At 37.3% G+C, this 15,942-nt stretch overlaps 1 protein-coding gene across 1 annotated transcript in view; it reads left to right on the top strand.

The window, feature by feature from the left end:
• The window catches only part of GLI3 (GLI family zinc finger 3), a 287,150-nt gene that overhangs the window by 259,982 nt on the left and 11,226 nt on the right, over positions 1-15,942 (top strand). The window contains exons 10-12 of the mRNA XM_082258596.1: positions 7,811-7,960; positions 8,720-8,884; positions 10,844-11,134. Coding sequence (XP_082114722.1) covers positions 7,811-7,960; positions 8,720-8,884; positions 10,844-11,134 — 606 coding nt within the window. The remainder of the gene's footprint in view (positions 1-7,810; positions 7,961-8,719; positions 8,885-10,843; positions 11,135-15,942) is intronic.

The raw sequence follows: 15,942 nt of genomic DNA, 5'->3' as shown, positions 1-15,942 counted from the left end.
CACCCTTTCTTGGGAAAATACTCTAGTCACTAGGTCTGCTTTATTTTTGATTGATAGCGTGTGGCAGTGGGAGAACACAAAAGCTGTTGTTGTAATAAATAGCGGCTATGGATCTGCCCACTGCCATGTGCTGTCAGTCAACATCTGGATGGAGGAACTAGTTTCTCTCTTCCCCTTCAGGCTCTACCCACCACACTACAAAACACCCCAGGCCATTTGCATGATAGTCTGATGGGTGCAGTGGCTGGGGAAGAAGCAGTTCCAGTATAGACACTTCTGACCTCATTGCCAGGCTCCAAGAGATTAATGTATCTGTCCGCTGATCTGAGGAAGGTAGAAACAGGTATCTAGGAGAGGGGGATGCAGTTGGGGCGAATGTAAATAAAAATACACTTTACTATTAAACTTAACAGTGTTTTAGAAACTGTGTAATGATAACAGCTATTGTATTTTAGTCTAAAAGAAAATTTTGGCAAATGGCACATCTAGAGGACCTAATAGTTGTGCATGAACTTCAAAATACCCCTTTGCCCATAATGGCCCTTTAAGAGGTTTCAGATGCAAGGAGGCTGGGTTTATGATCGTGACCGCTGTGATTGGCTGTCATGGCGATCACATGATTGGAAAGCTCCCAATCACAAGTAGCTGATAACTGTGTCGGAAGCACATAGGGCGCATGTCCTCGGCCTCTCAAGGGGTGCGGCCGATCAGCGTCAAGGTCCACCCCTTGAGAGGCTACATATTTCCATACTGTTGGCATCTAGGGGCTAAGAATCTATGTTCTAACGTGTTTTTTTAAACAACCTTTTATGATATCACTTGTTTTCTCAATGTGATTAATTTATATTCTTTGATAGTGTTTAAAAAAGGCCACAGATTTTTGGGACAGAAAGTAGAGGCAACTTATAACATTGCGTTGTCCAGAGAGACTGCATAAGCCAGTAAAGTATAGATCCCAGGGGATAGCTGTCACATCATAAATACCACCTCCTTAACTAGCTTCATGCTGGATTCCATTTCTTGAAGCAGAGCACAGGCTGAAACAGTATCACACTGTAGTTGGCTTTCAGAACAGTGTTGACAGAGCTTATAAGAGAGTCCCAGCAGCAACACTGCTGTGAAAGCAAGTACATCTAAGCCATAGGTTTAGTCTGGTATTAACCTCTGTATTGCTTTGAAAAAATGTTAACTGTGTCCCTTAGTTTGCTTTTGAAGTTAAGGGCAGTTACACTACTACATAACAGCAGAATCAAACAGTGTATAAGGAAAGTTCACACAAAATGGTTCATATATTTGGTATTGGTAAGCTTGTATAATGGATGTGTTTCTTAAACTCAAGTTATTTTTTGCTCACAGGTAGAGATCAGATAGCAACTGCACACGGCAACCATTAACATCCGAAACTATTATTCTGTTAGAGTTAGAATTGAAAGCATAAACTGATTAGTTGCTGTGGGAAACAGCTCTACTTTTTCTTTCCTGATTTTTATACATGTATATAATACTTGTGTAAGGTACATGAAGTGGATAACTGCTAGTTTTAGATTTGTTTATGATATATATATCCATCCCTACAACTTACAGTATTTCAACATCATCATGACATGAGCACTTTATTAACAGTAAAATATAAACAATGCATTGCAAAGATTACTGTATTAATACAGGTGTTTTATTTGATTTAAAGCAATTCAAATATAACATATCCATATCACATACATCAAACTGTATGTACTTCAACAAGAAGGGGATTAAAAGCATCACTCACTTGCTTTAAGGATGACAGTGCATTTGTCTGAGAAGATACTGTACCCCCTGTTCCTCCAGGGGTCATATCTTCTTCTTGAGGTCAGGAATGTTATAAGGTAGATTTTGCTTCTGCAGGATATTGTGTCTGTCTCTGTACATTTAAATTGCCACAAAAAGCTCCTTGGAGCAAAGTACAGTGTTTTCTTTGTACAGGAGCCAGGGATTTTCTTCTCTTTTGGGAATTCTCGGACTCTCCGTTGAACATACAAACTGAGCATGTTTAACCTATTGACTGTTATGTATGGGCAGCTGCAAACCCAGTGGATAAAAAAGAAAACCTAGCTATACTGTGAAATGAGGGCTAAAGTATAAACTACTCTGTTAACACAGATCAGTTTTATCTCAGGGATTCAGGGATGGTTGACACTCAGGTATTGTGAATGGAGCCCCCACAAAATCGGACAAATTCACAGATGCTTCTTGTTCTGCTCTGATTTGATTGCAATGTATGTTTTCTTGCTGCTTTGATGTTAGATTCTAAAAAAGAAAAAAAAAGAAACATATTGTGATAGAAATATGTAACAATACTTCTTTAACTTTTTCTAATAGGTTCATTTTAAGATATGACATGAGGAACAAGGTTTCATATCAAATCAATTAATTTGTGTTCCATGTGACTTACATTTCTATTTTGTGGGTTGAACCTGATTGTTCGATATAACTTTTTTTCTGTTCTATTCAGTTCTTACTGGGGATCATTACTTTAGGAGGTTCCTGTGCAATGGCTCGCTGAATTTTGGGGCAAGGGAACAGGGTCCAGGGGGCAGGTGGGCATTAGAAAAAAGTTTAACAATAGTAGTAGAGTTAAATGATCTCATCACGAATTGTATTAAGAACTGCCACTACAATTCACACGGGCCTTAATCGCTGGTGTGAATGTAGCCTTAGGCGGCTGGAGGGAGAGGAGGTGGAAGGGAGGGAGAATGAAACGAATAAGGTACAGTAGTCATGAGAGAAAAAGAAAAGGATTGTTGGAGAAGTTGCATGGAGTGCTTAGGTAAGAGAAAACAAGGTCAAGGGTGTTGCTATCAAAGTCAGTAGAAGCATGTATCAATTGGGTTTAGTGAATTTAGGTCAAAAGAGGTAGTTAGACTGAGAACTTTAAAAAAAGCAGAAGTGTTCATATTAACAGGGATGTTGAAATCACTGAGAAGGGTTGTGGGAATTTCCAAAGAGAGAAAGTAGGGTATCCAGGCAGAGAGGTCATCAAGGAAGGTTGGCACTGTTCAAAGAGGCCAGTAGATCACAGAAATTCTCAAACTGGAGAAAATAGACAAAGAAGAGTGTGCCTAAAATGAGGAGAGGGACAGAGAAGGGGGTGAGTAAAGAACCTGAAATGTGCTTTGTGGGAAAATAAGGATTCTGACTCCATGTCCCTTCTGTCCGCTGGGTCTGGGAGAGTGAGTCCAGAGAAGACCACCATGAGAGAGGGAAGCAGAGCATTGTATGCAGTGTGGCATCACAATACCTTAGTCACAAGAACTAATCACATCCTAAATGACGAAAACACAGATACCGATGTCATACCGCAAAACAGTTGGGGTCACCTTTATTGATATACAGTGCCTCAAGTGCGACCCCTGACATCCCTAAAGGGCTGTATATAATACTCATTGAGTGTAATGCTACAGAGTTCTAAGACACTGGAAACATGCAACAGGAGACTACAGCATTTTACAAGAGATGGCCAGAGACTGCGAACATGCTATAGGAGTTTTTAGAGACTGGGGACATGCTTCAGCAAAATCACTGCTATTACAGACCCTTTAGGAATCAATATGTTAACATTTGTGCTCCTTACAGCCCTTTAACTGCTTTCCACCCGCCATATTGTAAAATGACGGTAGAGCGGGGTCGCTCTTTTTCTAGGAGGACGTCCTATGACGTCCTCCCATTCTTGCTGCGCGCCCAGGGGGTGTACAGCCTGGTGATTGGTGGTGCACTGTGTCCCTCGGACACAATGCAAAATCAATCTTGGTAAAGAGCCGTAGACGTAGGCTTTACCATGTGATCAGCTGTGTCCAATTACAGCTGATCACATGTAAACAAATGCTGGTTATTAGCATTTCCTTTCCTCAGGGCTGTCAGTGTCTGAGGAAAGGAAAGCCGATAACTGGCTTTCCTTTGGTGACAGCATTTACAGTATACTGATAATCAGGGCACTATCCCATTGCAGCATATCAGTGCCCATCAGCACTGCATATCAGTACTCATCAGTGATGAATATCAGTGCTCTATATTAGTGCCACCTATCAGTGCCCATTAGTGCCTCTTCATTATTGCAGCCTCATCAGTGCAAGCTATCAGTGCCCATCAGTGTAGCCTCATCAGTGCACATCAGTGAAGTCGAAAAATTACTTTTTTGCAAAATTTTACAATAGAAACAAAGAAAAACAGTGTTTTTTTTTTTTTAAATGTTTATTATTTTTTCATTTGTTTAGCAAAAAATAAAAACCCCAGTGTTGATTAAATACCACCAAAGGAAAACGCTCTATCTGTCTCAAGATATGATAAAAAATTATTTTGTGAGCAGTGTAGCGTGACCGCACAATTGTCATTCAAATTGTGAAAATTGGTCTTGGCAGGAAGAGGGTGAATGTGCTCTATATTGAAGTGGTTAAAACATTTTTTTGTGCCTTATTTGATATTTCTCTCAGCTACATACATTATATACAACATAATATCATAAAAATAACATGAGAAAACAAGAGAAAAGGAATAGTCAGTACATAAAAAGTAAGATTGGTAAGATAGTGTAAAAGAAAAAAAAACAAATTGTCTTACTACCAGAAGTATAGAAAATATTTCATTCAGTGGCCTGAGCAAGCACCTAGGTAAATAAAATTCAGACTGCTATATGCAGGGGCTCTGAAGGACACACAAAAAAGTGCCAAAGCTCCACATGCAACCCCAGGCTGCAAGTCGGGCACCAGGGCCTTAGAAGATTCCTTTTTCATTTAGCATTCACATTGTGACACCAGCTTATCTCTGTTTAGGATAGAATATAATCTGGAACTGCCTGTGCAATCAATACCATAGTTATTGACAATTATACATGTACTTTTTATTTCAGGGCAGTGTTAACACACGTGTGTATAATTATTTTTTTTAAAGTCTTTACTTTTCTGATGCCTCTTTTTCTTTAGTCACAACCATATAATTATTAAAGCAAGCTATGCCCATCATAGTTTAAAAAACAAGTCAAAGCATGTATATAGGAGCCTTCCTACTTTTGAACATTTTTAGCAGTCTTTTGTGCCGAACGAACGATAAATTGAAAGGTTAATGTGTTTGTCGTCTATACTGTTTGCACTAGGTATATGTGAAAAAACAAACAAAAAACGGATTAATTTATGTCCATTGAACAGATTATCGGTCATTACATGATGGCACGATCGTTTGCTCTCATGGCCAAGTGTTAGTTTTTTTCGAAAATGAGTTTGAGCGATTTTTCGTATAGTGTATGGCCAGCATTACTCTGCATCGTGTTTTTTTTTTTTTTTTTTATGGTCCCTAGGTGTTGGATGCTATAACGTGCTAGTATGCACCGCATATTAGCACACTATGACAGATTTACCTGTGAAATGAAGCCCTCTAGTTCTGCATTGTCACCACTGCTGACACTCCTATCTGTGTCCGATCTTATTTCCAGATTTATGCCCCCTGGCCGCTTAAATGGCCGGGTGGCGCTGACATCACTCCCATGCATGCAAGTCAGAGTCACCATCACAGCAAAGCACACTCTGCGATTATAACACACTCAGTGTGCTGTGAATACACCACTGATGTCATCGGCCTGATCCAATGACAATATGTACTAAACAGCACAGATTTAGGTGCTTCCCAAGGTACCTACAGATACGTCTTATTATAAGCTTACCTGTAGGTCAAAGTTTAAAAGAAGTTTTAACTTTGAAGTCTTTATTGTATTGCAGAGACAGCTTAAAGCATCACGATTCGCTTAGGAACTAGCTACTGCAGTAAAATCAATTGCTTAAATTTTGAACAAATATCACTTTTAGCATTTTTAAAGTTTAGACAGGCACAAGAAACAGCCATTGCTGCAGAGGATTTTATAAGCTGAACAGCTTTGAACTGGCTCCTGAATAAACAGTAACTGTCTGCATTGTATGTCCTGACTGTCTTTCAGAATTTTGATTCCATGTATTGACATTTTTATTTTTACAGCACTAAAGCATTTGCCTAAGGTAACTTACTTTTACTTTGAACAAACTAAAAATGTTGCTGTTTTCTTTCCTTTGGTTACACAACATTGATTTTAATATGTAGCAAAAATAAAATTACAATTTCAAGATAAAGTCAATGGACTTATTTTTGTTTCTACCGTACAAAATATTTATGTAGCTAATACCAATTACATTTTAATACAGTTAAAATTACTTCACCTGGACTGTACTTCACTTTACAATCAGTGCTAGAGAAGGCCAAATGAGTTCATCGTGATTATAACATAATAATCTTGGATGATATAGGTCACGAGTATTTACAATTGAAGGTAGGGAATTCCAACTTAGTAGTGGAACTATTTTGTATGTTGTGCCATCTAGAGGTATCAAGAAAGAATTGTTACTACTACAGTATGAGTCATGAGTTCTCAAAGCTGCAAATGTTTACATGTCCCTTTTCTGTTCTGTATTTATTGATTTGTCCAGAGCAAACATGTCGGACATTTGGTTCTCAGGACAGAACATGCTATGATGAATGGTTATAATATATATAAATATGATGTTTTCTGAAAAAAAAATGTCTGCTCTGCTTTCTCACTTTGTTCCTCATGTGTAATTGTTTCAGACAGCCTTGTTTCTGTATTGTTTAGCTTTGAATGTGTCTGCTTAAAAAAAAAAAAAAAAAAAAAAGCTACCAATAGTCCCTTTAGGCTTTTCCACAAATGTCATCGACTCTAATTGCTCTTTGACTGATTTCTCCCTTATAAATAAAGTGGGTCTGTGTGCTGCTATTTCACAGGAATAACTACAACTGCAATAACTCCTGAGAGTAGTCCCTATGGCTTTCCTACCTTAACTCTGCTTTCAGGTTTTCACATTATTTATATAGTTACACTGTTAGGTGTTTTGTTTAAATGTTAAATTATGCAGTCACACAGGCATATAGGGAGATGTTCTTTGCTTACATATTGAAAGAGCCAATTAGTGAATTAATGGCAATCATTTTTAAGTCAGTTCTTTGTCATATAAAATTGGGTTGTAAAAATAGTGTTGGGTTTACTAAAAAGAGTTATCTTTTTAATGAATCAAGTTAATGTGTTAGTTAGTATGGCTCAAACATCCAGTTCTGAGCAGTGCAATGTCTATGAAAAAAAAAAAAAAAACACCAAATCATTGGGTGCTTAAAGTAAGAAAAATCTTTTACTGGACCTCCCAATGCATGTTTTCATGTATCAGAACAGACAATTTGTTTATTAGCATTTCCTGTTTAGTGATTTTTGGGAGTAGCACAAGATGTTTTCTAGTCAGCATTGCACAAAAGATTTTCAAGGCACCAGTCAATGCAACTTCTTTTTCTAGGTAAAAGTTAACATGTGACAATAACCTGCTGTAATAATAGGCTGCATTTGTACTCATTCAGAAGAGTCTATTTTGGCACTAACAACCCTAAGGCACTAATCTTCTATTTATTCGATAAATAAATCTGAACAAGGATTAATTCTAACAGTAACGGTAGATGGACAGAACTCCCTCACCTTCTCTTTTGTTCACCTCTGCACTGCCCAATTACTGCTAGCAATGCTAAAATCTTTTTGTATCACTTGTATTTATTAGGCCAAGCCACCATAAGGAGCTGATTTTGTAGGATGTGCAATTTTCACCCAAACTTGAGTTTCCTTCTTAGATTTGGATAATACCATTTTTTTTGTAAATCAGACCTGTTAATTTAATAACATTGATTACATGTAAGAATTGTGATCTTTTTTGTACTGTAAAGACTCTCATCATGTTTGCCTTCTTCTATTTTTTTGCAGCATATAAACAATGATCACATACATGGTGAAAAGAAGGAGTTTGTATGTCGCTGGCTGGACTGTTCAAGAGAGCAAAAGCCATTTAAAGCTCAGTACATGCTGGTGGTCCACATGAGAAGACACACAGGAGAGAAGCCACACAAATGCACAGTAAGCACATGTGATGTTTCATTCATTACTAGATAATAAATTAGTTCCCTCTTTCAAAATGTGTTGTTATGTGCAGTTTTGTTTGTTCTCCAAATAATTGCTAGGTTATAGGGAACATACAAACATTTTATTGTACCTAAGCAGTACCCTGAAATTGTACCTTTTGTCTGAAATTCCTTCTGAAATAGCCATACACTTACTGGTATGTGAGTATACATGTAGTGAATGTAAGTTACCTGAATGTGTGTTGATATCAGCCTCTTGTAATCCCTTTCACAGAAACACTCAGACTGAGAAAGGAGTGGCCAATACTGAGCCAATCAGTCTCTACTTGAGGCACATGTGCCTAGAAAAAAAAAACATGCAGCTGCTGTTCCCTTACTGTTCAGTCACAGGCTGGGGCAAAAAGGTATTTAGGCTTTATTGCTTAAAGTGGTTGTAAATTCAGAAGTGTTTTTATCTTAATGCATTATATGCATTAAGATAAAAAGCCTCCTGTGTGTAGCAGCCCCCCTAATACTCACCTAAACCTGATCTTCCTCCAGTGACTCCAAACTGCATTAGAATAAATAAGGCTAAAAACCTAGCTTTGCTGTCTGCCAGGGTTGTGTAAATATTAAAACTGACTGGACAGAATTGCAAATCATGTGCAGGTGAAAAATCTCCTGTGTATTTATCTACTAGCCTGTAGTTTAGCCTAAAGTTTTGTCATTTTATTTTTATAGATAATCCTGTTTCCATCTTTCTTCTTTTATTCAGTTTGAAGGCTGTTCGAAGGCTTACTCCAGATTAGAAAACTTGAAAACCCACTTGAGATCTCACACTGGAGAGAAACCTTATGTCTGTGAGCATGAAGGCTGCAACAAGGCTTTCTCTAACGCTTCTGACAGAGCCAAGCACCAAAACCGGACTCATTCCAATGAGGTAAACATAAATGATTGATTTCCAATAAAAATTTGTGATGTGATCCTTTTCCAGCTTCGAGGAGTTACTTTTTTAAATGGATTGTTCATTCTTTTTAGTAGCAGTAGTATTCCTAAAGGTATATATATATATATATATATATATATATATATATATATATATATGTATATATATATGATATATATATATATATATGTATTTTTTTTTTAGGGTTTTTTTTTTTTTTTTTTTTTAGGTTTTTGTTGGTTATCACAGCTTTTTCATAATTTTTTTAACTTCCATGCTTGTCATAACACATTTCCATTGGTATAGGAAATCAGCATAGATATCTGTCAGTGATTGCTTTATAGATAGCCTGCTTTTGCCCCGGCTCACACTATGAATCACAGAGGAACACACTGCACATTCTTGTGCAATTCAAAGGTGATTCAGTGCAGTGCAATTTGAACCAATTCATTTTACATGGGCTCAGATCGCAGTACGTCACACCAAAAGTTGTGCATGCACTACTTTTGGAAACACAATGCAACAGGATTATATGGTACTTTTGTAGCATGTGATCCGGTGCAGGCAAGGGCACTGCATTTGTGACCTGTGTTTGGGGTGTTGTTAACTTAACACTGACACTAGCTTCAGATTGCAAATGTAGTGTGTTTTGAACATGGTGGGGGAAACAGGCATGCAACACATGTTTCCTGCACCGTGTTCTAATTTGAACCTAGCCTTAGATAAAATTAATTTAACATAGTAAAGAAGGTAAAGCTTTGCTAAATTCATTCAATCATGCATGAGCAAAAACCCTGTTTCATTTATTTTCCCTGCACATGATTGAGTTTTCCTTGCAAACTGAATTATTGTTTCACCTTATTTACTAGGATAAGTAAAAAACTATCACTTTGAAAATTAAAATGCTTTACTCTATTAATGAATAAGGGTCTATGCTCTAGAGATTTTAGGACAAAAGAGGATGACTCTAACTGTTCCAAATAATGAATCTCCTTGTTGCACTAAAAAAGAAAAGGTTTTAACTAATGATATGTTTTTTAAAAAGTTTATTGACATACTTTGATTAAAGTATATGTCATATATCAAAATTATTTTTAGGAGCTATAGCAAAAAATCTTTGATTGAAGATGAATGCTAGTATGTGCATGATAAAACAGTTACCATTATGATCAGGTTTTTTTTTTTTTTTTTTTTTGTCATGGGAACAGCCAGTCCAAATTTTTTTATTTTGTTTTTTGGTACATTGGAGTTTCCAAGTATTTGCCATACTATTCTAACTAAAAATAATTCTTACTGCTGGGCTAGTTTCCACTCACTTACTGTCTCAGTGATGACCTTCATTACTAGGACAGGAGGTGAGGGAATTTCTCCATAATTTAATTCACTGCAATAAACAGAGACAGAAGTTTTAACTATTGGATTTTTCTATACAAAACCAAAAGTAAAACACTTTAAAGGCAAGTACCAGCTTGAATAATTTTACTGAAAGGCTAAGTTCACCTTTAGGCCTCATGCACACTGGGCATAAAAAATGCTGCCTATATGGGCATTTAGCATTTTTTCTTTCAGCCTGTAGAAGCAAATCTATGTTAGCCTATGTGTCCATGCACATTTGGGCATTTACAAGCATATTTGTAAGGGAGAGTTTACAAGCTAAAAAACACCCATCACAGGTGCGTTTTGGAGAGGAGCTTTCAGGGAGAAAAAACTCTTGACATGTCTAAACTACAACTGTCTGCCGCACTGGAAGACAGGTCTTATAGTTTCTTCATTCACAGATTCCTGTGAATGAATGATGCAGTTGTGCGGGTGGAGCTGCATAGTAACATGTTAAATGTTACACCATAAATACGGGTTATGATAGCTCTGATTATAATTTCAAGAAATTTAACTTTAGGTAGTTAACATTCTTCTTTTGTCTGTATCATGGTGTTTTTTTTCTTCCTTTTACAGAAACCGTATGTATGTAAAATTCCTGGCTGCACTAAAAGATATACAGATCCCAGCTCTTTGAGGAAACATGTAAAGACTGTGCATGGTCCCGAGGCTCATGTCACTAAGAAACAGCGTGGTGACATTCATCCAAGACCTCCTCCACCAAGAGAGCCAGGGAATCATTCACAATCTCGATCGCCAGGCCATTCAGTTCAAGGTACACATGGAGAGCACAAGGACCTCAGTAACACTACCTCAAAGCATGAAGAATGCCTCCATGTAAAATCAGTGAAAACTGAAAAACCAATGGTATGTAGTTTACTGTTAAGACATGTTTATATAACTTTTGTTTTTGCCCCCCAATTATCACACTGATGAATAATTCAGGACCGCCTTCTGTTTTAGTCACTTCCCCTCAATTTTTGTTTTTTATTTTTCACACATTTACATTAGCATTTTTGGCTCTACATTTATTTAAAGCCCTAGAACATGATACAGCTGTGGCCAAAAGCTTCGGGAATGGCACAAATATCAATTTTTACAAAGTCTGCTGCTTCTGTGTTTTTAGGTATTTTTGTCAGTAGTTACCATGGTATACTGAAGTATAATTATAAGCATTTCATAAGTGTCAAAGGCTTTTATTGACAATTACATTAAGTTTATGCATATAGTCAATATTTGAAGTGTTGACCCTTCTTTTTCTAGACCTCTGCACTTTGCGCTGGCATGCTGTCAATCAACTTCTGGGCCACATCCTGATTTATGGCAGCCCATTCTTGCATACTCAATGCTTGAAATTTGTTAGAATTTGTGGGGGGTTTTTTGTTCACCCGCCTCTTGAGGATTGACCACAAGTTCTCAATGAGATAGTGGGATTTTCCAGGCCATGGACCCAAAATTTGAATGTTTTGTTCCCCAAGCCACTTAGTTATCACTTTTCCCTTATGGTAGGGTGCTCCATCATGCTGGAAAAGACATTGTTCATCTCCAAACTGTTCTTGAATTGTTGGGAGAAGTTGGTTTTCAGAGGTTTTTCTGAGGTTTTTGTACAATTCTTTATTTGTGGCTGTGTGAGTGAGTGAGTGAGCCCACTCCTTTGGCTGAGAAGCAACCCCACACATGAATGGTCTCAGGATGCTTTCCTTTTAGCATGACACAGGACTGATGGCAGCGCTCACCTTTTCTTTTCCGGACAAGGTTTTTTCCGGATGCCCCAATCAATCGCAAAGGGGATTCATCAGAGAAAATGACTTTACCCCAGTACTCAGCAATCCAATCCCTGTACTTTTTTCAGAATATCAGCCTGTCCCTGATGTTTTTCCTGGAGAGAATGGCTTCTTTGCTGCCCTTCTTGACACCAGGCCATCCTCCAAAAGTTTTCCCCTCACTGTGCGTGCAGGAGCACTTACACCTGCCTGCTGCCATTTCTGAGCAAGCTCTGCACTGGTGGTGCCCCAATCACGTAGCTGAATCAACTGTAGGAGACAATCCTGACACTTGCTGTACTTTCTAGGGTGCCCTAAATCCTTCTTCACAAATGCAATGGAAATGTTTTTTTATGGGATTAAGTTAATTTTCATTGTAAAGAATGACTTTCTAATTCATCTGATCTTTCTTCATAACATTCTGGAGTATATGCAAATCATAAAAACGGAGGCAGCAGACATTGTGATAATTAATATTTGTGTCATACTATACTTTCAGGAAAAATACACTAAAATGAATTTTAGTGCACACAAACACAATGTAATACCCATTTTGTTGTGCAAAAAAAAAAGATGACCTGGTGTCAAGAAAATACAGTAGATACCAAATATGTCAAGGCTGAAAACTGCATGTGCCCACTCTATGCATTGATTTTCAGTCACTTACATATGTGTGTATGTGGGGAGATGGGATGCTTTTCATTTTTTTATTTTATTTATCTTGCAATGTTTTTTGCAATGTATTGCTATCACAATGGGGCTAATAAGCCCTTTATTTGATAGCATTGTGCAGGTGACAGGTTCTTTTTATGAAGACATCAGGGGTCTGTTGGACTATGTGACATATGACGTCTTTCTTTTTAAAAATATACTGTGTGGTTTAAAAAAAAAAAAAAAAATCAAACTTTAAAAAGCTAAATATGTGTTTAATATGAATTGAGTGCAGTTAGTTTCACAATCTTTGATTAATTATTTATTTTTAAAGAAACCTGTCCTGAGGAAGTTAGGAGTTATTTATAAGTAGATTGTGTCCTAAACAGAAGCTTTAACTTCCCTCTAAGTTTTCAGATCTTCATGCTTGTTCTGGAGAAACGGCTCATAACCTATTTGAACTAGAGACTAGCAGCTAGCATTTATAAAAGCATGTTAGCAAAGGCAACCTCCCTATTTTTTAGTACACGTTTATTACACCTTTCCTTTAAAGAGGTTTTTTTTTTTTCAACCTGAAAGAGAAACATCGCATACTAGCTCATTATGAAATACTTACCTTAGAACGAGCCCCCGCCGTGCCGCCCGCCTAGCTATATGACGGGCGACATGTTCAGTCGCCCGTCTTCCGGGATCGTGCATGCGCCAGTGATGTCACTGACTGCATGTAAGGTAAATATCTCCTAAACGGTACATGTTTAGGAGATATTTACAGTACCTATAGGTAAGCCTTACTTTTTTTACCTTTTGAAGAGAGATATAGTTTCCTAAGTAGGCTGAGTTCCTCACCAGTACAATTTCTGGTTGTGGGGGACCACTTTTCCAGAGTAGTGAATGTGCTGATGCCCTTACATTGATGTCACAACTGCAGACTTCTCTTGAGGGGATTTCACCGCAGGACAGCCAATAGAAAGTGTCCATGACATGGACACACAATGAAGAACCCTGACTCCTGCAAAGAAGAGAGTAAACACAGAATTGGTGCATCATGTGACCGTAGTTTTAGGTAAGTAAGGAATTTAGTTTTTATTTTTCTTGTAAACAATCACACAGGAAGCATTTGCTTTCCCCCGTAAATAAGGATGGTTATAAAGATACATTTTTTTTTATTATAATTAAAAATTATTTTAATCATTATTTAAATATATTACCCCGTGTTCTCAATGGTCCACTGATATGTAGATCTATACACGAGCAGCATAGTTACTAGCAGAAAATGTCATAAAACACCCAAATGCATGGAAAATGGAATAACATGAAAATAGTATGACTAGAACTGAACTTTTATAAAGTTGTTTTCTAATTTGCTGTCTTTTCTGTCTGATTTTAAATGTCTTTCTCAACCTTACTAAGGACAGTGGGTAATAAGGTGAGGGATTATATTATTATGATATTTGTCCAGACCCAGAAACTCATCATGTACTCAGTTGTATGTATATTTTTGCTTTTGCTAGAGATGAGCAAATGTATCCTTTGTGTTCCAATGTATGGGAATAATTCATGATCTCTTTTTTCAGACCTAAGTCTATTTTGTTTTTTGTTTTTTTTTGCAAAAAGTATCATCCTCTTCCCTAAAGCAGATTATGATGAACCAAGTGCACAGGCTTGCATATCCACATACCATAATTAACCACAAGTGTGCAGGAGCCCTGCTATACTGATACCAGTCAATATTTATTTTAGGGGAATCTAGAACGGAATAAATCTTTCGACAGTACCAGAACAGTGTGGGGAGCACTAGGTTCTTCTGTACCTTTGAAACGCAGAAACGGGCAGACTAGGCACAGAGGAAGATATATATGTAACCTTCTTAGGTTGGCATACCTACCGCTAGTGAACTGTTAAAGAGGTCTTTTAAAACTTCTTACCTATTGAAAAGAAGGACAAAATAAAAAAGAAAGGACTTTCTTGGTACCTAAGGATTACAAGTATAAGTAAAACATTAATACAATGTCTAAAAATATACACTTCATTTCAGCTGTTCAAAAATGTATAGATCTGTCCACATTAAATCATGTAATTGTCTCATTCTGTGATGACACAGGTCATTAAAGGTAACAATAGACCTTTGTTACAGATATCAAAATGAGAGCTGGTAGGGGCAATCCAACAACCCTCAGCATGTTTTGCCACATCCATTTCTGGAGGATGGAGGAGTTGTAGAATTAGATATCCAAATGAATACAGTATATACAGAAGTTATACTCAATATATGAACACCTTTTATTCATGTCAAATACAAATAAATGACATCAAGATTATTTAAAAACAACACATCATTTACTAAAATCATCTGTAAAAAACACTCATGGGGTAAGCATTGGAGCACATAAGTAACAGGCCACTAAACCACAACAGAAGGGGAGCAATTCAATAATAATAATAATAATAATAATAACAAATGACTAGCTAAGTGGAGGAAAATATTAGCAATTATCAAAAAACCCACCTAAGACATTTAAAAATCATTTAATTAGGAAATGGGTTGGCAGATGACTAGCACAACACAATCTTCATCTTTCCTAGACGAATGAAGTTGTATTAAGGTCACCCCATCAGGAATAAATCTAGCAATTTATAAACAAACCATGACCTGCAATTACACATATTATTACCTGCCTTATAGTGATAATTAACAATGAATACATTATGAAACCCCAGGACAGTGAACAAAGAAAAGAAATATATATATATGCTTGCAACAGATTTCCACCACCAAATCCTACTCCAATATGAACCTCGCCGGTGTGGCCCCCACAACCTAGTGGACCCCTATACCAATGCACACTGACTGGAAATGCCAACACCAGTCCTCCCTTTCTGGAGGGTGACATCATCCTGCCAGGTCTGTTCTGATTGTACAGACTCCTAGACTAAAGGCCCGTACACACTTGATGGAAATCGGACAAAATATCCTCCGATTTTTCATCTCTCTTGCTCAGCGTTCATAACCGTTTTTAGTTGACAGTGCATAAATGTTCACAAAATTTCTCTTTTCCGATTTTTTTTTTTTTTGGGACATTTGTTCCGAGACTTCCGGGGCGTCAGCAACTTCAGATCATGCGCAGTCTTTTGTATCCGATTTTTCGCGGACGTACTGCATACACATTAAACGAAAGTTGGTCGTCTGGGGACGGACGATAAAAATTTTGGTGTTTGTCCCTCCGTTTTCTTTCATTGAAAATGTCGGCATCGGCTGTTGAA

The sequence above is a fragment of the Pelophylax lessonae genome, assembly GCF_965119305.1.
Source record: "Pelophylax lessonae genome assembly, chromosome: 5".
Classification (NCBI taxonomy): Eukaryota; Metazoa; Chordata; class Amphibia; order Anura; family Ranidae; genus Pelophylax; species Pelophylax lessonae.
Note: the sequence above shows the minus strand (reverse complement) of the source record. Positions and strands in the feature narration are given on the sequence as shown.